The 23,952-nt window shown below is 37.0% G+C and overlaps 1 protein-coding gene across 1 annotated transcript; it reads left to right on the top strand.

The window, feature by feature from the left end:
• Positions 1-20: 20 nt before the first annotated feature.
• ST13 (ST13 Hsp70 interacting protein) lies at positions 21-22,368 on the top strand. Its single transcript, XM_086402993.1, has 12 exons — positions 21-221; positions 4,198-4,255; positions 5,567-5,642; positions 7,642-7,712; positions 10,810-10,876; positions 13,279-13,363; positions 13,487-13,597; positions 16,084-16,186; positions 17,758-17,874; positions 18,721-18,769; positions 20,863-20,996; positions 21,492-22,368. Exons 1-12 carry the CDS (start codon positions 112-114, stop codon positions 21,618-21,620), a joined length of 1,110 nt encoding a protein of 369 aa, XP_086259119.1. The 5' UTR covers positions 21-111; the 3' UTR covers positions 21,621-22,368.
• Positions 22,369-23,952: the final 1,584 nt, after the last annotated feature.

Raw genomic sequence — 23,952 nt, 5'->3', positions numbered from 1 at the left:
TTCTGCCTCGCGGCAGCCGCCCCCTTTACGCGGTCACGCTGAAGTAGCGCCCGGGCCTGGAATCGGGCCGCCGCCCTCGCCGCGCCCGCCGCCTCCCGCCACTGCTTAACTATGGACCCCCGCAAAGTGAGCGAGCTTCGAGCCTTCGTGAAAATGTGTAAGCAGGACCCGAGCGTTCTGCACACCGAGGAAATGCGCTTCCTGAGGGAGTGGGTGGAGAGGTGAGACCCAGGCCTGAGGACCGTTGGGGGGAGGGAAGAGGGACGGCCGGAGCGGGTGCTGGGCCCCGAGCTGGCGCGGGGCGGAGGAGCGGGGAGCTCGGCGGCGGGGCTCGCTCCCTGGAGGCCACCTCGAGGGGCTAATGGAGGATCGGGACGCTTAGATGGTTCAGAGGCGCGGAAAGAAATGGCAGAGCTGGGTTCCCTGCACCCTGAGGTGTCCAGGGGTGTGTCTTTGTCGAAATACGGAGATGCAGAGTGTTGCGGGGACCTGGACACTGTAGACGTGAGGCGGGGAGGGGGGAGGGCCGCAAGACGGCTCTTTAGCGTGGAGTTGTTTTTCTTGCCGTCTCTGGTGTCCTGTTGAGGTCGCAGTAACACAAAGCAACTCTTACACGCACTATGCTCTTAAAAATTGGTGTGGTTAATAAGTTACGGTACAAGTGATAACTATGCGATTACGATTCCAAGTGCGTAGAGTTATTTTGTGAATCCCTTCTTGTCCTTTGGTAGTGGCAGTTCCATCACTTCAAACACTGAAAGAAAAATGATTTTTTAAGAACCCGCTTGTTAACACCGTCTGTTCTTGTTATCTGTAACTCCAGAGTACGTCGCTACGAGCGTAAAATTAATTGAACAGGCATTGTGCCAGATGCTAGCTATGAAACAGTATGAAAACAGTCTATTGAGTAATACAAATGAATAAACACAGAAACTCATTTTGATATTTAGAGGTTAGTATTCTGCGTTTTGGAGGGGAACTTAAGGAAGCAAGGGAACCCTTCCCCGAGATGATTTTTTAAAATCAATACCTCTGGTGAGGAATTTGAAAGAGATGACATACAAAATCGCATCTCACGGTGATACGTAGCGGCAGTACAAAGAAACGAGACCCTTAAAAGGTACTACCCTAAACATTGATCTGTTTTCTTCAGTAAGATTTTTATAGGGAAAGATGCACCAATGATGAGCCAACATTTGAAAGACTAATTCTTCCAATGAGCTTGTTGTAAAGAAGAGATTTAAGTTCAAATCCATCAACGTTGTTTGTGGTGGGATAGTCTTTTTTTTTTTTTTTTTCTCTTTCAGTTTCTCAGTCCTTGTTTATGCATACCAGTTTTCTCGCTACTGTAAGATTTCTGCTCCTGATATTTATGTAAAATTCTGAGCACACTTACAGTTAGTTACTGTAGTAGTTTAGTAACAGTTGTTAACAGTTAAGAATACTATTCTGCAAATTCTCCTTTTTGACAGAAAAAAGCCCATAAGAGTTGCAGTTAGATTTTCAGGACTAGAAACTGAGATCTAGATTTTAGTTGTTTATTGCATAACTTGATCCAAAAATGTCACTTAAGGTATTTGTGTGCTTTCCTCTTATTATCCATTCTTGAGAGGAATGAGCCTACAATTAGTCCAAGTTCTTAAAATTGCAGGAAAAGGGGACCTATACTGCAGAAAGAAATCACTGGCATCAAGAGTGAACGGTATACCCAGTGGATACATGGTCTGTGCCACCACTAGAGGGGTAGAGAGGACCCTGAAGAAAAGTTAAAGCGTATCTGAGAACATTGTTGTAACTTATCCCGGAGAGCTGGTCGCTGTGTAAGAGAATTATGATTTAAGGTCTGAAAAATACTCTCAGGTGTCGTTTAAAAAAAAAATAATAACCTTGTGTCTTACTTTAATGTTTCCCATAGGTAATTCCAGTTTTTCTTTCTGGTTCTTTTTATATTTTTCTTTTGGTAGACTAAATTGTTGGCTTAAGTGTGGAACGAAGGGTCTTTTTTCTGATTCTGAACACATCTGATTCTGAACGTTTAAGTTGAGGTACTAACCTACAAGCTTTTGTTATTTGTTTCCATCTAAATTTAAACTTAAATGGTTGTGGTCTCTGAAGTGTTTTAATTCCTCTCTTTTCTGCCTTCATATCAGCCTTCTTAAAGCAGTCCAAGGTTAATAGTAGATTGGGCTGAATGTGGAGACTTGGAAGGTCTAAGAATATTCCTAAACCTAATGCCACTTTAGGTTTCCATTTCAGGTTTTCCTCCACTCCAGTACTAAATTAGTCATGGATACCGGGGCTTAGACAGTCTCTTTGCTTATTTGCCATAATTTCTATCATTATTTATACCTTTAAACTTCATTTAGTTTTAAGAATTTATAAGTTTAATATACTGGACAAAGAAATATGAAGAAAAAATTTTGGCTTGGTAGCTAGTGGGAATTGGGGAGGCTACATTCTTTCCCAGAAATATGTTTTGGAATATTTTTGTTTCTCTAGAGGCAGAAGTGTTCTCTGATGCTGTTTTCTCCTATTTGACAACTCGGTCTACATTCTATCTTGTAGGTGCTTTTTATCCTTTAATTTTATGGTAATTTAAGATAAAAGGGAGTATCTTTGTATTCTGTTCTCCAGCACAATACATGGACCGTTGCTCTTCAGCAAATACTCTTTTTCTTTTTTTTAATATATATATTTTATTGAAATACAGTTTCAGGTGCGCAGCAAGGTGATTCAGTTATACATATATTTTAAAATTATTTTCCATTATGTGTCAGTTGCTTGGTCGTGTCTGACTCTTCATGACCTCATGGACTGTAGCCCTTCAGGCTCCTCTGTCCATGGGATTCTCCAGGCAAGAATACTGGAGTGGGTTGCCATTTCCTTTTCCAATAGTTCTCTGTGCTATATAGTAAACCTTTGTTTCAGCAAATATTTTAAATGAAGTGAACCGAATGCATTTGTACTGTCAGTGAATTTAGAATATAGCACCCAGTTTTTTGTACACGTGTGTCAGTAACTATAGCAAAGTAGACTGAATGTTACCAAAGTAAGAGAATTATGACTGAAGTCTGTGATTCCACATGAGAAGGTCTCTGCACTAGTCCTACGTAAACGCCTGTATTGACAAAGTCCAGTTTGCAATTTTGACAGGGAACTAGCTTGTTTTCAATCTTGGAAGCATAAAATAAAACTTGTGTACCTATAAATTGGTGTTACCTTCCAGTAGTTAACTAGAATTTGGAGTGTGAGAAATTCTAAATCTAGTTTATGAATAAACCCTCTTGGGTTTTCCTCCCAAGTTTTAAATTTTTTGGAAACTGTTTCTAGCTTGCAAACAGAATGCAAGTGTAGTATGAAGAACGTTTTTCCTGAACTATTTCCAACACTGTCCCCAGTGCCATTTAGTGTGTGTTTTCTACAAACAAGGACTGTCCTTTGCAGTGCAGTCATCAGCTCAGGAAACTGATGCATTAATATTATCTAGTCTGCAGAATTACATGTTGCGCTTTGTCGTCATGTCTCTTTGTTCTGAGATAGTACTTCAGTCCTACTGATTTTCATGACCTTGGCAATTTTTAATATTATGAGCCAGTTGTTTTATAGAACTTACCTCAATTTGGGTTTGTCTGATCTTTCCTTAGGGTTAGATTTTGTTTACTGCATTCCTTGGGAGGACTGTTACCTTCCAAGGTTGGTTTTTTTTTTTTTTTTTTAATTTTAATTGGAGACCAGTTACTTTACAATATTGCAGTGGTTTTTGCCATACTCTCCCAAGATTTTAACATGAATTAAACTGTTAGGACTGTGTTTGGATGTCATCCTAAATACATTCTGGAATGCTGCATTTTGAAACTGACTTAGTTTAAGAATTCTAGTGTCTTCATTAAAATTTAACTGAAAAGAACTCATATTTGATTATTATGTTCTTTTGAAAAGTTATTTTTAAAGAATCTTGTCCTGTTTGTATGCTTGTTCCTTATCATTAAATCCCTTCACTCTGCTGAAATGCATACTTAGTGTTTTGGATTGTGTAATGATTCAGTAATTGGTACACAGGAGCCATTTTTCATTATCACTATCAAAGATACTGAGTAATTGAAGATTCTTTTTGATAACTATCACATTAAATAGAATGGGAAAGGTGCACATTTAATTTTAGTTTTCTAAATATATTTTTTTTTCATCTTCCTCAAGCATGGGGGGTAAAATACCACCTGCTGCTCATAAAACTAAATTGGAAGAAAATACCAAGGTAAGTTATGAATTTCATTTGTATGTTTAGTGATAAAGTACTATCAGGTTTCTTAGGAATGTTTTTCACCTGCTGCCCTCAAATTACCACCCCTGATTTCTCCAAGAAATCACTTGGAAATATCTTGGTAAAATTTCTATTTTGCAGTCAAATCTCTGTAATCTGATTTGATACTTAGAATGTGGGGTTGAATATTCACTGTGTTGTAAAATAAGTGAGAATAAATGCTGGATGCATGTTACATGCATGAGCTGTAGGTGGTAAGCTCTGTAATTGTATGCATTTGTAGTCTTCATCATTTGGGGTGGGGGAGGGCAATGCCGCATGTCTTGCTGGATCTTACTTCCCCACTGAGGATGAAACCTGGCACTGCAGTGAATCCTAACCTTTGGGCCTCTGGGGAATTCTCATTCATAATTATCATCATTTTTTAGCACGTAGTATAGTATTTTTGTAGGTACTTTATTAATATTTGGAAAGTAAATGGAAAAACAGCCCAAATTTGTTGCGCTCTATTTTTTCTGCCTACTACCTGAGGGATATTTCTGAGTGTGATTCAGGGTGTTGCTTTAGCATATTTGCCAAAAAGGTGTGTACAGTAGGGAGGTTGCTCGGAGAGGTTACTAGTAGCTAAAGTTTGGAGATGAGGGTGGGGGAAGAGTGCTCTCTCCAGAATTCTTTTTCTCTTATTTTGTGCCTCTATGTCTAGAAGGTTTTCTCCCCTCAGAATTTTCTCGTTAGCTGTCTTAAATTGATAAGAAAATTTGCCGTTTTATTATTTAATGTTATCTTTGAAGGGTGAAATGAGAGAAGTAAAAGCTCCAGAAATAGTTAATTCTTTTTTTAGATGAGTCATTTGTCAGGTTTGGTAGATTCTGAGCCCTAGGTAGGCTGTTTTGCCATATGATAAATATGTATGAAGATAAAATTGTTTTTAATATGTATCTCTGCTAAAAACTTTATTTTGCAAAAGTAATAATGTGTTTGATTATGGGGAGTTGTGGACTGTAGTGCCTGGTAAGGCATAATATGTGGTATATCCACTTTATTAGCTTCCTAAAATCTTAACATTTTTAAAATTCTAAAACTCATTGTCTAAATGGTTTGGATAAGGGAGTGGACCTATACTTAACTTAAAAAGAGCAATAAAAATAGAAAACTAAAAGTAGTGTACCAAACACAACAAGAAAGAACATTAACAACTGAAATGTAATGCATGTGAATAGTATATATATAAATGTATAAATTAATAGAATATGTATTGGGTGTGTTATTAAATGCTGATAGCATTGTTTACCTTCCCTTTGCTAGGAAGAAAAAACAGATAGTAAGAAGGCGGAGGAAAACGTAAAGACAGACGAACCGTCAAGTGAGGAAAGTGATCTAGGTGAGGAGACGGTAGTTAGTGTGTATTTGATAATATAATATGATCACTATAATATGATCCCGTGTTGATTTTTTGTACTAGATACTAATCAGTGCTAATAGTAGTATAGCATGAACTACATATGAAACTTGAAGTTTTCTTCTAGTAGCCACATTTTAAAAATTAAAAACAGTTGAAATTAATTCAAATAATGGATTTAGACTAATATGTAAAATGTTATTAGCATTTCGACATGTGATCAGTGTGGAAAAATTATTAATGAGCTGTTTTTCCATTTTTCATACTAGGTCTTCACATTCAGAGTATTTAAGTATTTAAAGTATATCTCAATGCAGATGTTATATTTTTGTTGGAAATACTTGATCAGTATTCAGACTTCATGAAATTTGTAAAAAAAAAAAAAAATTTTTTTGTAGAAAAAGTTGGGTCACATACCCAGGTTTTTCTAGATGTGTGTAAAAGTTTTCAAATAACTGAATCAGGTACCAAAAAATTGTTTTCCTTTAGTATCTGCATCTATGTTAGTAATATTAGTTCAGTTTAGAAGAATTGATGTGTCATGGGCCTGGGGTTTTATTTGGTTTTTTTTTTTCAGACTGCAGACTGATAAATTTCTTAATAAATTAGGAGGTCCTTTGAGACTATAAATATATACCCTAGTTATTAATTGGATAGTCTCTTAATTCATAGAACCTATCTAAAAGCTAAAAAAAAATACTTAAAATTTTTAAAATTTCGAATTGGTTCTTGATCTTTGGTATGTTGGAAAGAGCTTGTTGTTTGTGGGCTTAATCAGATCTTTTACTTACTGTAAAATATTTTTTAGTCTTACAGTTTTATGAAAATTACCATGACTGTAATAATTCCTACAAAATTAAGCATTTTGTGCTTGAACTAAGCTGGGGGCTCAGCAGGTAAAGAATCTGCCTGCAGTGAAGAAGATGAGAGTTCAGTTCAGTCCCTGGGTCGGGAAGATCCCCTGGAAGAGGAAATGGCAACCCACTCCAGTATTCTTGACTGGAGAATTCCATGGACAGAGAAGCCTGGTGGGCAGAGAATCAGACACAACTGAGTGCACACACACACAAGCTCAGTTCCTGTTAAAAATTAATTAAAATTTTTTTTGTTGGATGTGAATTCTGATTTCAGGTAGCTAACTTTAATCTCATTCTTTTTTGACTGTTTAGAGGAAACTGCTTTTATCAAATTCACTTTGCTAAATATGTTTCCTAATACTGTATCAGTAGTATGTGCTGTGCTAAGTCACTTCAGTTGTATCTGACCCTTTATGACTGTAGCCCTCCAGGCTCCTCTGTCCATGGGATTCTCCAGGCAAGGATACTGGAGTGGGTTGCCATGCCCTTCTCTAGGGGGTCTTTCTTACCCAGAGATTGAATCCAAATCTCTTTTGTCTCCTGCATTGGCAGGCGGGCTCTTTACCACAAGTGCCACCTGGGAAGCCCTGTCAGTAGTATACTTTTAGTTTAAAATTTATCTGTTCTGTTTTCAGACAGAAAATGGTAAAAAAAAAAAATATATATTTTACCACGATTTACAGTAACTTGCGCTATCTGCGTAAAATTAAAAAAAAAAAAAAAGCGTAAATGTCTTGGTATGTAGAACAGAGTATTTGAATTGATTCGGTTTGTTGCAATTGACTAAAGCAGTGGTGTGTCTGTGTGTAATACGTACAAGGACTAGTGACTCTGCTCTTGGCAGGGTACCTACTACAATGTTATAACATAACCTTACATTATGTGCCTTTTAAAATGAAATGTAATCTTACCAAAACAATAGGATTGTGTTTTACAAGAAAATATTTTAGTATATCAATTTAAATAAAGCTAACAAAGTAAAATATTTAAGTTAACCTAGAGTAAAATGTTTCAGTTCATCAGTTACACAAGCCAAGGTTAATTAGTTTTTAATAGCCTCCTGTGGCCAGTGGCTACTATATTGGATAGCACAGTTCTTATTGGCATTTTCTTAACTTTGACAGAAATTGACAATGAAGGTGTGATTGAACCAGACACTGATGCACCTCAAGAAATGGGAGATGAAAATGTAGAGGTAAAGTCAATGGCTTGTTTTCTATTTGCTGTCAGGACTGTGAAAGCTTACCGGTTGCAGTTATCTTATGATGTGTTTCTCCTAGGAAAAGGGCATGTTAAATCTTACTCTGACTTAAGGCATCTAGGAAAGCATTTGTTACTTAAAATATTTGGGAAAACTCCCTGTATTTTTTATCATACTCTAACAAAATGCTTGTTTTCTGTTAACCTGTTTCAGTTTCACATCTGGTTGAACTGCTCTTGAAACCATAGAGTTCACCTCACATTTCTACAAGTGAAATTGCCTGTTAATGGGATATCTAGTACCAGTTGTTTTCTAAAATGATTTTGTCACAGCACACTATATTAATCTCAAGGTGGTGAAAATTGATTCTTAGGAGATGGATCTTGAAAAAAACCTTTAGGTGTTACAGTGGTTAGTAGTATTCCAAAGATCATAACACATTAACATGTATGGAGTATGTCTGCACAATTAAAATGGAGGAGGTAAGAAGTAAGGGGAAAATGCCTAGTAAGCTTTTTTGGGGGTTGATAATGAAATCGAGCTTGAGAAATGCTGTAATATACTAATCATAGCTTAATAGATTGGTTCAGGCCCTCATCACTACTTAATATTGTCATATTTCAACATTGCCATACTTACTTTGTAAAATGGTGGTGTTCATCTCAGTGTGTCTAGGTTTATAATACTTTGTATTTATCCTACTTGGGATTTACTAGGCATCTTAAATCCTAGGGTGGTTAACTTTTTTTTTAAGCTCTGAAGTATTTACAGCTAGTATCTCTTTCAAAAATGGCTTCTTTCCCATTCTGCTATCACTCAGGAGCCGTAGTTAGACACATTAGACCTTTTCATCATTAAGTTCCATCTCTTTAACACTGATGAATTATCTATACTTTCTTTGTCTAATCAGCTGTTCTATCAAGTTGGAATTTGAATGCTTGTTTTTCATTTTGATATTTTTGCTTTGATTTTTATTTTAAAGACGACTTGGTTATTTATAAGTGTCTTGCTCCTTACTCATTTTCAGATCTTGCCTAAATAGTCTCAAAACACATTAAATTTTTTATCACATTGTTTTGCTGGTCTTATTCTCCTGTTGTTTTTCCTGATTCTTGCTCATTGAGGTACTTTGTTTATTGTAGTTCACGTGCGAGAGAGAGACTGTGTGTGTGGATGTTTTATGGAAAGTTTTTGAGGCCTAAATAGAAGGTGTGTTTCTCCGGAGAGGGATATGTTTGCTTCCATCAACACTCTGATTTGGTGCTACTGACTCAAGGGCCATTTTAAATTTTCATGGTTTTTTCCTTGCATGTTCAACTACACAAGTAATGTGACTGTGGTTATGAATTTTCAGTGGAGATTTCTTTTTCGCCTCACTGCACAGCCCTCCCTCTTTGCACAGGTTTATGTTTGGAATAGGCGTTTGGGGTTCCCGATTGGTTCTGGAGGCTGTCTGAGCAGGCAGCATTCATTGTGTCACCTGAATCTAGACTTTGGTTCATGTGTCCTGCACTATCTTCAAAAACAGAATTGCAAGGTCACCAGGTTTGGTACCTTCCATAGTGTTAAAAGCAAATGGAGTGCCTGGCACCTGGCTGAATTTCATGTCTTCGTTTAATCTTGTTCTTTGAGGATTTCTACATTCTTAGGTCATAGATGGCTTTTGAAAGGTGTGCTTTAGACTTGTTCAGAGTATCATGTGTACCATATTGCCATAAACTGAAGTCATCTTGCAAATTATCCTGGCTGGGCAGGATACCTTACTATCTGACAAGCGTGTTTTCCTTTGTTCTTTTTAAAAGGGTTTTTTAGTTTGTCCAAAACTTGTATGAATTTTTGTTGGAATTGCTTTTAATTTATTGAGTAACTTGGGGTTAGATTGATGTAGTCAATAGATTTTTCATGAGCATAGTGTTTATCTGTGTCCTTTAACAGAATTTTATCTCTCACCCCTTCCCCTCCCTTGAAAGTCTGGTGTGCTCTTAGAATGGTATCCTCTTCTATTGTATTTTAGAATTGACTTTTACAGATGTGGAAGAACTCTGGGTTTATATTTTATGTAGCTTTTGTTTCTGAGAACTTCATTGAATTGTCATAGCAATAGGTATAAAGACAGCTTGGTATTTTCCTTCCAGTTTTTAAATCTGTCAAATCATTTTCTTAATGAATTAGCCAGCATATTTTATAGTGATGGTGATAGAGTGGATTTTTGTTTGTTAAATTGCTTCTTGTAGGACATTTGCTAATCTTTGTAGTGTCAACATCTTGTACAGTGTCTTGTTCTGTCTAGTATAGGTGCTCATGGATGGTTATTGGACCAAAAGAATGAGACGTTTTTCTTGTGAAGATTCAAGCCTCTTAGGAACTAACTTTTTCACTTGTGAGGAGACTGGGTTTTATAGTACAGGCATGCCTCCAAGATATTGTGAGTTAGGTTTCAGACCCTTAGGATAAAGTGAGTCACACAAATTTTTTTGTGCATGTAAGAAGTTTTCTTGACACTATACTGTAGTCTGTTAAGTGTGCCATAGCATTATGTCTCTAAAAATGTGCATACCTTAATTTAAAAGTACTTCATTGCTAAAAAAAATTGGCCATCTGAGGCTTCAGCAAGTCATAGTAATAACATCACAGATCACCATAGCAAATACAGCACAAAGTGAGCAAGTGCTGTTGGAAAAATACCTCCTGTAGACTCCTAGGGTTGCCAAAAACCCTCAGTTTGTAAAAGGTGTAATGTTTTTTTGCAAAGTACAATTTAAAAAAAGCTATGCCTATACTTGTGAATAACTAGAAAAGATTTGAAAAAAACTAGGGTGGGAAAAACCTGCTCTAATCGGGATGGAGGGAAGCAAAAATCATGTCTAGGGCAGAGTATAGGGAGTGAAATTTATTGTTTAGTATGAAAGATTAAAATGTGTCCTGTATAATTTCTTACTAATTATTTATCATAATTATCCTCTTTATTCCCTGAAGACCAGAGTCGAATGAATGAAAATGGGAGTTGTGATTACTACACCCCTAAGAAAATCCAAATTGTTTCCTCTTTCTCTTTGCTTTTCTACTGAGTTGATCTTCAATTTCCCCCTAGATAACTGAGGAGATGATGGATCAGGCAAATGATAAAAAAGTGGCTGCCATTGATGCCCTAAATGATGGTGAGTGTTTTTTTTTTTTTTTCTCTTTGCTATATTTCTGTAGTAGTCTGAATATTCTCTTCTCTAATTTTCTGCTACAGTAACTGTTAATAATGGGAAAGTGAAAGGGAATTTAAATTTTTTGAATATTTTGTGCTGGAGAAGAAGGTGTCCTGTTCTCCACTCAGCTCTTGCCCATTGATAGAGAAGCTGAAATGAGCACTCAAGTATCATTATCTTGCCTCAGAGTGTAGACAGATCCTGATTGTCACTCCAAGACTGTGCTTTCCTGACTATAGTGTTTTTCCCCTGACAAGAGGCCTTTAAAAGGTGGACGACTTCACCCCAAAGGGTATTAGATCAGTGAGCCTCAACTTTTTACATAGTAAAACCCTTGACAAATACTGTCCATTGACATAACAGTCTTGTTCTAGTCTCTGCATGTTAGAACCTCTTCAGAAAATCCTATCAGAATGGGAGAGTGCTGATAGTATTAAGTATATTGTTTAATTACTTAAAATGTATAACAACAAATTATTAATTGGGTACTGAGCAGACCCCTTCAGAACTGTGGTGTAGTGTCACAATGCCATTGCTGAATAGATGCTGTTGTATAATGCTGTTGTGCATTTGGACTTCATCCATCGTCTTAGATGACTAAAGTTTTATTTTAAAATGGTTTCCACGCCATCAGGGAAGGCCCTAGAATGAGTTCAGTACTGACTGTTATTCAGGTTCCTTTATACTATTGCAGTTACCTTAATCGGTTGTCTACCTGAAATGTCTCTGTTGCTTTTTGTTCACTGTTCCTAGGTTATTTGTACTTATAACTTGTTTTTATTGTTACACACTCCTTTGCTTGTAACCTGCAATTAACTTTTGCATACATTTTGAAGATAATTATAGCATTAGAGCTGCTAGAGTCAGATCCCATATTTGCCGTCCCAGCCTTGTTCTCTTTTTGAATATTAATCTTCCATTCTCACTTTCCTTCACTGTTCCTTTACTTGTGCTTTACTGCTTCTGTATAAAGGTCTTCTTCACCTATTTCAACTTTTAATTTGTACCCAGCAATTTGTCCCAGCCACTTCTCTTCCTGACCATTCCTTTTCCACAGTAATCTTTTCTTAATTGCCCTGCCCCATAGGATTTCTGTTTACCTAGCAGAATGAGGAGTGGTTAGATTCTAGATACATTTTAAAAGTAGAGACACAAGGAGTTTTGGTTTCAGATTGTGCAGTCAAGAATAACTGCAAGAATTGGGGCTTGAGGGTAGATCAGCAGTTTGCACACTGCAACCTCATGTTTTTATAGAGTTGGTGGAACAGAGCCACACCCATTTATGTTTTGTTGGAGGCTGCTTTCCCACTAAAACTGCAGAGCTGAATAGTTAGATTGTTAGTCTGCAAAGCCTGAAAATTATTAAATGGCCCTTTCTAGAAAATGTTGCTGACCTCTAGACTAGACTGAACGAAGGAGCCATTTAGTTTATAAAGTCAAATCTTTGTCTCTAATACATTTACTTGTGTTATTCTATTATATATATAAAAAGTGTTTAGTTGAGAATGTAGGGTAGGGGAATAGATTTGGAGATGGGGTAGGAATTAAGAGTTTCATTTTGAATGTGGTAGATGTGAATTGCTTGTTAGACATCCAGACCTAATTTCTAATAGACATCTGTAGGAGTAACTGATAAGACAGAACATTTTTCTGCATTGTTTCATGAGTTCTGTTAAGGTCCTTAACACTTGAGTTAACTGGGTAAAGATTTTTCATAGTGAATTGTGGCCTTTACTTTAAAACTGTTTGTTTTGTCTCACTGGTTTCCTGTGTATTATGTTTATTTATTAACTGACTTTACTGAAGGTACTAATAAACAAAAGAAGCAATTATGAGAATGGGATATTGAAAATGAATTTAAAATATGGGTATGGTCTCTCGTCAGTTCTAGTCCACCCCCCCCTTTTTTTTTTTGGCTTGTGAACCATCTCTGCTATGTATAGTTTATTGGTCTCTGATATGTTTAGTTTTTTTTTTTAATTTCTATATCAGCCTCATGAATGTAGTATGGGTACTTTTTTATAAGTTTAATTTTATCCTTTTAATGGATAGAAGAAAATTAATTAATGGAATAAAATTGCCTTAGCCTTTGATTTTATCTTAATTTAAAAAGTCAGTAAGTCTTACCAAGAGTGTGGTATTCTGATATTTTTAAGGGGGGTTGTGTTCCCCAAAATTATCTCTTGTCTTGGGTGACTTACAGTATAGGTCTAGTAAAGATTTGCTTTGAAGAGCTACTTTTGTGTATTAATTTAGAAACTAGTCTTCTACTGGACTAAAAGGGGAATGTGAAAGGCTAATAAAAGAGATAAACAGTTAATATTTTTTATCCACTATTTCTCAATAAACTTGTTTCACTTTAGGTGAACTACAGAAAGCCATTGACTTGTTCACAGATGCCATTAAGCTAAATCCTCGTTTGGCTATTCTGTATGCCAAGAGAGCCAGGTGAGAAATCTAAATAAAAGAGCTAATTTCTGCTTATTTGTTTAGATAGAATTGCTTCTATGGCAATCCTAAAGATGTTATTGTTTGAAATGAATACTTTTTAATACCAAACTTGTTTTTTAGTGTCTTCATCAAATTACAGAAGCCAAATGCTGCCATCCGAGACTGTGACAGAGCTATTGAAATAAATCCTGATTCAGCTCAGCCATACAAGTGGCGAGGGAAAGCACACAGGTAAATAGCGGAACCTAGTTATTTTCAGAGCTCTTTAAATTTAAAATCTGGTATTTTAATATACCTTCTTTTTATTTAAAAAAAAAAAGAAACCTAATGTGGTAGGTACATGCTTAATATGTAAAACTGAGAGACTATGTCATACGGAACAAGTAAGAAAATAAGAATTCTTTTCACTTCTTCCATTCAGTGAATATCAGTGTTAACATCTTTGGCCACATGTAGCCAAGGATTTTTCTGAAAGTTATCTCTAAGAAAAGAGAGTAACTTTATATCAGTGTCTTACAAACTTTCTCTTATTTTAAGACTTTGTCACTGTAACTTAACATTAAACAACCAGTATATTATGGAAGAAGGAATACAGCAACTTGAAACTACTTCAATCACTGCTCGGTAACATGAACTATCAGATAAAGGGGAAAATAAATGAATTTTACCCAGATTAGTAATCAGACCTGAAAGCAAAGTTTAATATGTGGATAAATCTTTGTGGTTTGGGGTGAAATGCCCTGTGCTGTTTACGTCTTACTGGCTTGGAAAAGGTCTGTGCTTCAAGGGGGATGCAGCTGGAGGTGAGCATGCTTGGGACCTGTTGTATTAGGTGACTCAGTAAAGTAGCTCTAATGATTATGAAGACAATGTTAAAGATACAGGTAAAAGATTGGAAAATTGTTATTAATGCTCTGTGGGTATACGAAAGGTCATGCACTGCTGTGGATTGTCTTGAAGACCCCATTTGTCTTTGAGCATTTCTTTGTCTTCTGGTACAAGAACTCATTCTGTACTTTGACTTGGAATAGACCATTTCTTCAGGAAATCATGGTTGGTTTTAGTGGGACTATTTTGTGGAAAACTGAAGTTTGGCCACTAGGTATGTTTATTGTTTCCAGGATATCATCACTGTCATTTCAGTTAACCTATATAATGTTCTTGGGGTGAAAAGTTTAAAAATTTTGAGTATATACTGACATTTTCAATTAAAATTCAGCGTTAAATGTTTTCCCTTTTGTATTTTTTGACAGTATTCTCCTAGAATCGTGCCTTAAGAAATAATACACCCTCTAAGTGGGGGGTTGTTTTTTTGTTTTGGTAGTTTTTTCTTATCCTTAGAATACTTCTGTCTCACTTAAGATATAGTCAAAATACTATTTTAAAAATTACTTGCATAAATTTTTCCTGCATGGTTAATGTTGTCAATGTGATAAACAAGTAGCCTCTTTTTATTTCTGTTTGTGTTCAGGGTTAGGGCTTGCTTTATTTCTGTCCTTTCTTATTTGAGTATGTGAAACACTTGCATGTTTAAGAGTCAAAACTGAGTTAATAGGTATACCCAGAGAAGTCTCATTTCCATTGCTATCCTCTACTCCATTTGGAGAATCCCATGGACGGAGGAGCCTGGTGGGCTACTGTCCATGGGGTTGCAAAGAGTCGGACACAACTGAGCGACATCATTCACTCACTCACCAAACTTTAGTTTCTTATTAATCTTCTATTTTAAATAAAATGTGTACACATGTATTGTTTCTTACTGCATATAGAAGGTAGCATGTTAAATACACATCATGTTAACTGTTTTTTGTTTCTTTGTTTTTGAGAAGCAAGGGCTCATGTTCACCACAGATGGGAGGCCAGTTGGGGAGAAGGTGGCAGGTGGCATAGCCACCTTATACAGCATGCCATACTGGTCCACTGTCAGACCAGTGATGGCCTCGGCTCCATTGCCCCCCAGGCTGACTCTGGCTCTGCCCGGCCACCACAATCCTTGGGGACCATTCAGAGGCATCGCTGGAGGGTGTGTGGTTAGTTGAGCAGCTGGTGGTTCTCCCCATATCCTTGTTGGTCACGGGGAGGTCTCTTTTTTTGGTGGAAGGCATTCCTGACTCCTCTCATGAACAGATTTCATACTGCTTTGTGGTGTTCTGGATCCTGGAAAGGGTCGGCTTACTCCTTGGGGCGTCAGAAGGGGCGGCTTTGTGACTGCCTTGCACCCCTCTGTGCTGTTGGCTGGAGCGCCCACATCTGAGCTTCCAGTGGCGCTTCTGAGCAGCTGTAATAAGAAGCAGTGTCCTCCCCACTGGCTTGGGAGCCAGCCCATCTTAACGGCGCTCCCTGGGCTCCTCCTCCTGGTTCCGGAGCCACTACAACGGCTACCACCGCCATCCCTAGCCCCAGAGCCACCCCACACCCCTTAATTCTGTTTTTGATGAGTTGAAAGTTGTGGCTCTACATAATTTTTTAAAATATATTCTGAATTAAAAAGAAATTTTTTTAAGTTTTTAAACGTTTTTTAGTAAAACAGCTTCCCAGTTACCATAGAGGAAATAAACTCATACTAAATTTTTATAGAGTGGAAATGTAATAATTAAATTAGTTCATTATCTAACTTAAACCTCTTCTGTTACAGTCCTATTTTTATAAAAAAGACACTGTGCTACATAAATGAATATGGATAAAGGCCTCCAAAAATGACTTTAAATCTGTTTCAGACTTCTGGGCCATTGGGAAGAAGCTGCCCATGATCTTGCCCTTGCCTGTAAGCTGGATTATGATGAAGATGCTAGTGCAATGCTGAAGGAAGTTCAACCAAGGGTATGTTAAAGTAAAGGAAGGGAAAGTCATTACGGTGATACTCCTTGGCTCTGTTACTTAACCCTTGGCAGTAAATTTACTGCAGATGCAAAGAAACGACCATTAGAAGTTACAATCTGTAATCACTTAAATTTGTGTTGAATTCAGGAACTATCATTGAGTTTTCATGCTTTAATTTCTCATGCAGTTATTTACAGCAAGCTCTGCAGGCCTGCAAAGATATAACCAGAAAGTTAGAAATGGTAAAGGGGGCATCAACTTTATAGCAAAGGAGAAAACAGAAAATCTAGAAAATGTGACCCAAGATTGAGTCTGGTCTGTCTGTATTTCTGTCTAAAATTGTTAGTTAAAATAACTTAGTGTATCTATATGGCAAATCTTTCCTTTTGTGTGAAATTCCATTCTGAAGAATTTACTCTCAAAGACTGTGGAAGTTTTATTAAATTTAATCTGTCAGATGATTTGATTTTCTTTGTTTTTGTAACAGGGCTAAATTAACAAGGTTACTGAGTGAAATATTCTAGAACACAAAGTTTTTAAATAATCATGAAGAAGCTAAAGTAACAGTTGAATATGAATCTTACATTTCTATTCTATGAATAAATGCTAGATTCCAAGTATTTGACATGTACTGTGTACTAGTGCCTGGCTGATCCTTATAGTTAAAACTAACATACTTCTCTTCCTTGCCCCTTCATTTGATTGATGAGGAAAACTTAAGTATAATTAAACTGTGGGAAATAACTGCTATATGTGTTCCCAGTCTCTGCCTTCCCATGGCATGTATCGGGCAAGAATTGTCATGCAATCTGACATCTGTTTATCATCTTTGTACTAGTTAATTGTTTGAAATTTTTAACACTCCTCTAACTTCAAATCCCAGCCTCTTTTCTCTGGGTCACAGTTGATAAGCCTCTGCTGTGCTTAGTCACTCAGTCGTGTCCTACTCAAAATTTTTAGACCCTGTGGACTGTAGCCCGCCAGGCTCCTCCCTCCATGGGAATTCTCAAGGCAAGCATACTGGAGTGGGTTGCCATGTCCTCCTCCAGGGAATCTTCCCAGCCCAGGATTCGAACCCAGGTCCCCTGCATTGGATTCTTGACCATCTGAGCTGCCAGGGAAGCCCAAGAATACTGGAATTGGTATCCTGTCCCTTCTCCAGGGGATCTTCCTGATCCAGGAATCGAGCTGGGGTCTCCTACGTTGCGGGCAGATTCTTTACCAGCTGAGCTGCCAGGGAAGCCCACTCACCTCATCACTGAGGTTCTAAGTCTCCCTGCTTGGTCATGGTAGCTCTAAGAAGATCTGCTGCCTGCACGTGAACTGTAGCTGCCCAAACATGGTTGCCTCTTCACACCCTTTAATGGTGGCCTCATTAATCCAAAATTTATCCACCATCTCCTTGTGCCTGAGTTAGGTCTTTTTCTGTAAGATAAACCTAATTTTTCAGAACTGTGTGTTAAGTTTACTCTTTCCCCAAATAAAAATAATACTTTAACAAAACCATTGATTTGTGTTGACCTTATTCCATTTTCAGAGAAGACATTTTTCTGTGACTGTTTCTTTCCTAGGCCCAGAAAATTGCTGAACATCGGAGAAAGTATGAGCGAAAACGTGAAGAGCGTGAGATCAAAGAAAGAATAGAAAGGGTTAAGAAGGCTCGGGAAGAACATGAGAGAGCCCAGAGGGTAAAATTTCTGTACCTAAACCATTAAAGAGAGATATGGTAGATAGACTTTTTTGGATATCATTCTAATTCCTGGCCTTTTTAAAATAAAAAGAGCTGGCTGCAGTTCTATAGGATAGTGATACTACTTAAAAGGAGGTTTTCCTTCTCTTCATTGCTTAGTCTTCAAGTTCTTAAGTGAGTTTTTATAGCACCAATTTATATCCTTGCTTGTGTTCTCCTAAAATCAATACTTCTTCCTGGCCAGGTAATTAATTTAAAACTTGGCAGTGTTATTTGCTTTGTTTTTTGATATTTTGAGTTTTATGATACCTTCTGTTTTAGTAGTGAATTCATAGCTATTTAAAATTGACTCACTATTTCTTAGTTTTAGTTCCAAGTCAAAAATACTACTTAAAATCATTACCAAAAGTTATGCTAGGTTGCTTCAGTCATGTCCGACTCTCTGAGACCCTGTGGACTACTGTAGCCTGCCAGGCTCCTCTGTCCATGGGATTCTTCAGGCAAGAATACTGGAGTGGGTTGCCGTGCCCTCCTCCAGGGGATCTTCCGACCCAGAGTTTGAACCTGCTCTTATGTCTACTGCATTGGCAGGCGGGTTCTTTACCCCTAGCTTCCACCTGGGAAGCCCACCAAAAGTAATAACTTCCTCATTGAGAATCCAATTGAAAATTGGTTTTTTGAGGAATGGGATGTTGTCTTTAGCCCAGTACTGCCTTTTGAAACTTGTCATTCTTGTACCTCCTCTAGCTAGTTTATTTTACAGTTTTTTCATGGTTTGTATGGATAAGGTAGGCATGGACAGCAGACTTCTTACTATGTAATTTATTTCCTTTTCATATTAAAGGAGGAAGAAGCCAGAAGACAATCAGGATCTCAGTATGGCTCTTTTCCAGGTATTTTGAAAGAAAAATTAAAATTCCTAATATTGTAGATAATTGGGGATTATTCATTTTGGGGCTCAGATGTGTGTATTTAGTACCATTAGTCCCTGGGAAAGTTTCATTCTTGGTAAAATTTTGTTATTGAAAGTACAGTGTATTATTTTCCTGCAAGCCTTGAATAGTAGCAGTGAAAGTGTTAGTCACTCAGTGGTGTCCAACTCTTTGCGACCCCATGGACTGAAGCCCGCCAGGCTCCTTCTGTTCATAGGATTCTCCAGGCAAGAGTATTGGAGTGGGTTGCCATTCCCTTCTCAAGGGGATCTTCCCGACCCAGGGATCAAACCTGGGTCTCCTACATTGCAGGCAGGTTCTTTAGCTTCTTTACTGTCTGAGCCACCAGCAGAGGCCTCTGCAATACAGGTAGAAGAGCTGTTAAAAGGTACTCAGTATATTTTTGGATACTTTCTGAATTGAGGCAGTGTGACGTTTATGTAAAGATGAAGAGTTTTTTTTTTTTGAGTTTGTCATTGTAATGGGGAATCGGCAGCTTCCACGTAACTAGCTTTCTTGTGAAGGGTTATAGAGGCAGCTACGCACCACCTCTCTACTTAGAATTTACGTGATCAGAGGCTAGAAAAGGTTGCTGCTGTTGTGAAAGGTCATGTGCCGGCAACTGAAAAGGGGTGGGGATGACTTGGAGCAAAAGCAAAAAAATAAATTTTAGCTCATGGCTTACTTTTTGTTTATAGGTTAATACCTCATATCAGGTTCCTTATTTTAGAAAATGACCACTAATGTGGGCTAGCACTTGAGATAATTTTTTGTATGATGGGCTTTATTACATAGATTTGACAAGCAGACTGGCTCACCGTTGTTGCCTTGGGTCAATAATTTTTGTGGAGACTAGTTAAGTCACAGCAGCATAGGAAGCTAGAAGTTGTTTTCAGGTCTCCTTATCTGATTAGGTCTCCTTACCTGTGATTGTTAGTTATTTATGGGCGTGTTTGAATTGTTGAGACAGATGGAAATCACTTTGTTGTATATATTTCTTCTTCAGAGTAGCTTTACTTAAAATGACTTGATCCATAGAATATGTTAATGTTACCTGTATTTCTCTCTAGGATGTCCCTATATTATTATAGTGTGTTAATTGTGATTTTAGAATATCTCCAGTGAATGTAAAGATTTATGGTAGTGAAAAATGGAGTAGAAAAATTTGAGTTTATAATCTAAAAATATACTAGAATTAGATTGGTTTTTGTTAGAACTTTTTTTTCACTTTCAGAAATTTTGATGCAATTTGGGTGAAGATTTAAAAATCCATAGGCTTTTTTTTTTTCCCCTTAAATTTTGGCCACGTTGTGTGGCTTAAAGGATCTCAGTTCCCTGACCAGGGATTGAACCCAGGCCACGGCAATGAAAACATCAAATTCTAACCACTAGATCACCAGGGAACTTCTAAAAATCCACAACTTTTTATAACATGTATTTAGGGTAGTTCTTGAAGGAATAACTGCTTAGAAGAATATTGCTTTTAAGAAGAAAAAAACACGAATTAACTTTAAATTGAAACAGATGAATAATATTAAAGACTGAGAAGATGACTTATTACACTTTTTAATTTTATTCTTTTTAAAAAAATACTTATTTTTAATTGGCGGATGATTGCTTTACAATATTGTATCAGTTTCTGCCATATGTCAACATTGGTGTGTGTTCTGTCACTTTGCGACTTCATGGACTACAGCCCACCAGGCTCCTCTGTCCATCAGATTTCCCATGCGAATACCGGAGTGGGTTGCCAATTTCCTTCTCCAATATCAACATTAGACTTTTTAATTTTATAATTCCAAGGGACTATTAGCTTTTTCTCTATAGTTTTGTTACTAGGGAAAAAGTATTTACAGCCTTATTTTTAAAGAGGAAATGTGATGATAAAAATTACATCTTGTATCATCCAGTTTGAATGTTCAGACTATTTAGTGTTCAGCAGCACCCTTGTTCTTTGTGCATGCACATGTGTTTTATCAGAAGGAAATAATATACTCTCAGACTACTTGGGAATATGGTTGGTGTCTATACAGATCTCTCATTTATTCTTGCAGGCGGCTTTCCTGGGGGAATGCCTGGTAATTTTCCTGGAGGAATGCCTGGAATGGCAGGGGGAATGCCTGGAATGCCGGGAATGCCTGGCCTCAATGAAATTCTTAGTGATCCAGAGGTCCTTGCAGCCATGCAGGTAAGACTTGGAAGAACAAAGTTGAACTTTATATCATTAAAGCATTTCTTTCTTAATTCTATGTGGGAACATATTAAAGTTACTCTGATAGCCATATTTTACTGAGCTGAATTATGTAGTCGTGACATTCATTTTCTGTTTTTCAGAATGAGTAGTTTAAGTTTTTAAAAAGCTGTCTATAGGGAATACTCTGCAATAGTTGGTAATTATATCCAGTTGTCCTTTTCTATCAAAATTGTATACCTTTTTTTTCAATTGTCTTGAGTGACATAGTTGAGTTTGACTTTGAAGTGCTCATTAATAATATTTATGCTTCAGGGGCTTGTGCAAATCTGAGTTGATTTAGCCATGAGGAAGACTGGAGGATGACTGCTTTCAGTGCTGTGTCGGTTTCTGCTGTATATCAGAACTGTAGGTCTAAGAGATAGGATTTAGGATAAAAAATTGATGACCCATAGAATATTTTTTTAATACTACATATACCTTTCTTTGCAGGATCCAGAAGTTATGGTGGCCTTCCAGGATGTGGCCCAGAACCCGGCAAATATGTCAAAATATCAGAGCAACCCAAAGGTTATGAATCTCATCAGTAAATTGTCGGCCAAATTTGGGGGTCAAGCATAATGCCCTTCTGACGTAAAGCCCTGCTGGAGGAAAAGCAACTTAGATCATCTAATGGATGTTGCAATAATACAAACCAGTGTACCTCTGACCTTCTCATGAAGAAAGCTGGGGTGCTTTGAAGATAATCCCTACCCCTTTGCCCCAAATGCAGCTGAAAACATTTTACAGCGGTTTGCCATTAGGGTATTCATTCAGATAATGTTTTCCTACTAGAAATTTAAAACTTTAAGCAATTTTTAAACCTTAAAAATATTTAAAATTAAAAAGGTGTATTAACCCCTACATTTTTCTTTACTAATGATTTTTATTTTTTCCTTTGAATTAATTAGGCAAGTCAGATACATCAGTGTGGAAGATTTATTGTTACAAGTTTGAGTGAAATAAAGATTTGTTAGTGGGAGGCAAATAGAGCATTTAAATAGATAAAGTTTGAATTGGACATATGGTTACTGAGGCATTTTGATTTGTCTTTTTAATTGCTTTGTTGTTACTATCTTAAATGATTTGCTTCTGGAATTCTTGGGACCACCAGTATTGCAGTAGGACCTGGGGAGGGACTGGAAGTACTTGGCAGGGCAGCAGCTGTCTTACTACATTTTATATCACATGTCCCCTTGTGCACATGCAGTTAAATCTTACACTGTGGTGAAGGGATGGTTTTTATAATGCTGCAGTAAAATTGGATTACTTAGCTCTGTTCTTGTCTCATACCTAAAATAAATTGTTTCGTATTTCCACATAGGGGAAATAAGGGAATGTTTTCCTTTTTGTATTTCTGTGTTTAAAAATGTCCTTTTCACATCAGAAAATGCCCAGTTCTTTGTCCGCTTTTTCTGCTCGTTTTCACAGTTTTTTCCTCCTACTCTTCTTGGGCTAAAAAGATGGTCCTTTTTCACGAATATCACTGCTATCATCATTCATAGCATAATTATACAGGCATATTTAACGCTGGGTTTAATATTTAATATAGTGACAATGTAGGGTAATACCCATAATAGCTTCAGTTTCTTACTTGGCAAAGAGATTTCATATTTAAGTGTTAGATTTTCTCTTTGGTGAAATCGTAACATATCAAAGGACCTTGGAAGAAGGGATTCCCTTTGATGTTTGGTCTCCTACTTAGGTAATACCTATTGCAGTTTGAGTTTATCTTGTAGTATTAATCTTTGGAGAAGTTTGAATTAATTGATACACAGAGAGGGAAACTTGACTTCCTAATCACTGAAGAATTAATGAGATTCATGATGATTCTTCATTGTGAAGTTGTCAGCATTGTGAAAGATTCATTGTTCTATTCAGTTTTTAAATACTGCAACTCTCTCTACTCTCCTTCCCTCTCTTCCAAGGATAAAGAAAATGATTTTCTGTCGTACATCCAATTCTTACATTAAATGAGACTTAAGTCCAAGCACTGTAACAGGAATTGCTGGGTTTCTGCTTACTATCTTTCAATGTAAAGTGCCAGTGTTTAACAGAAATTTCAAGGGATGAGACCCCCTATACTTTGCTTATTTGAGGAATCGGTGGGAGCAGTGAAGTAAACTCCATGGAACACATTTCTGAAATCATAAGTTAATTCAGGTTCTCACCCTTTGCTGTATACAAGCAAATAGAAATGCATCAATGAAATGAGAAAAAACTGCTGATTGAGCATGCGTTTTAAACCCTTTAGAAATACTCAGTGTATAAACCCGAATTTGAGCTTGCTGATGCTCTTTTTGTTAACGTGTGTTCTCCATTCTCAAAATCTCCAATGTGTGCTGTGAGTACCTCAGGACCAGCTACTGCTGGATTTTTTATTTGATTTATACATTACCTAAGTATGTTCTAACATAAGTGGGTAAAAGTAAAATTATTTTCCTGAAAATGTATCCTGTGCTTTTAGATTTCTAAGTTAATATAAAGTACGTACTCCTTTCATTAGGAACTCAACATCATAACATCATTTCTACACCAGAAATGTCCTTTTCTTGTGCCAATGATGCTATAAAAAGGAAAAGTAAAGGAATTTTTTTCTGCTTAAAAATACATAGTTACTGGATATTTCTAGCTACATTAAAAATAAAGTATGGCTTCAAACTGAATATTGACTGTTCCCACCACCGTCACTCCCCTTTTTTTTCAGCACATGTCCTATATTTTTTATGTGTCTATCACTCATCCTAAGGTATTTTCTAAGCACAGTATACTTTAGATTATACAGTGTTGTTAAGAAGGAGACCTACAAATACATTCTTTTGAGTAAAACGGAGCTTTACATATCCTCAGGTAGCAGTTCAGAGGCAAGCAGTTCTGCCATATTTAGGAACAGGAGAGGGCATCAAGGAAGCCT

This window comes from Bos grunniens, chromosome 5 (assembly GCF_055505025.1).
Source record: "Bos grunniens cultivar Pamir isolate PY7600 chromosome 5, Bosgru_T2T1.0, whole genome shotgun sequence".
Taxonomy (NCBI): Eukaryota; Metazoa; Chordata; class Mammalia; order Artiodactyla; family Bovidae; genus Bos; species Bos grunniens.
Note: the sequence above shows the minus strand (reverse complement) of the source record. Positions and strands in the feature narration are given on the sequence as shown.

Excerpts from the sequence above, each read along its gene's own strand:
- ST13 (XM_086402993.1), top strand. The coding sequence starts at position 112 with ATGGACCCCCGCAAAGTGAGCGAGCTTCGAGCCTTCGTGAAAATGTGT. Across the intron at positions 4,256-5,566 it reads AATTGGAAGAAAATACCAAG|GAAGAAAAAACAGATAGTAA; the intron begins GTAAGTTATGAA and ends TCCCTTTGCTAG. Across the intron at positions 13,364-13,486 it reads CTGTATGCCAAGAGAGCCAG|TGTCTTCATCAAATTACAGA; the intron begins GTGAGAAATCTA and ends CTTGTTTTTTAG.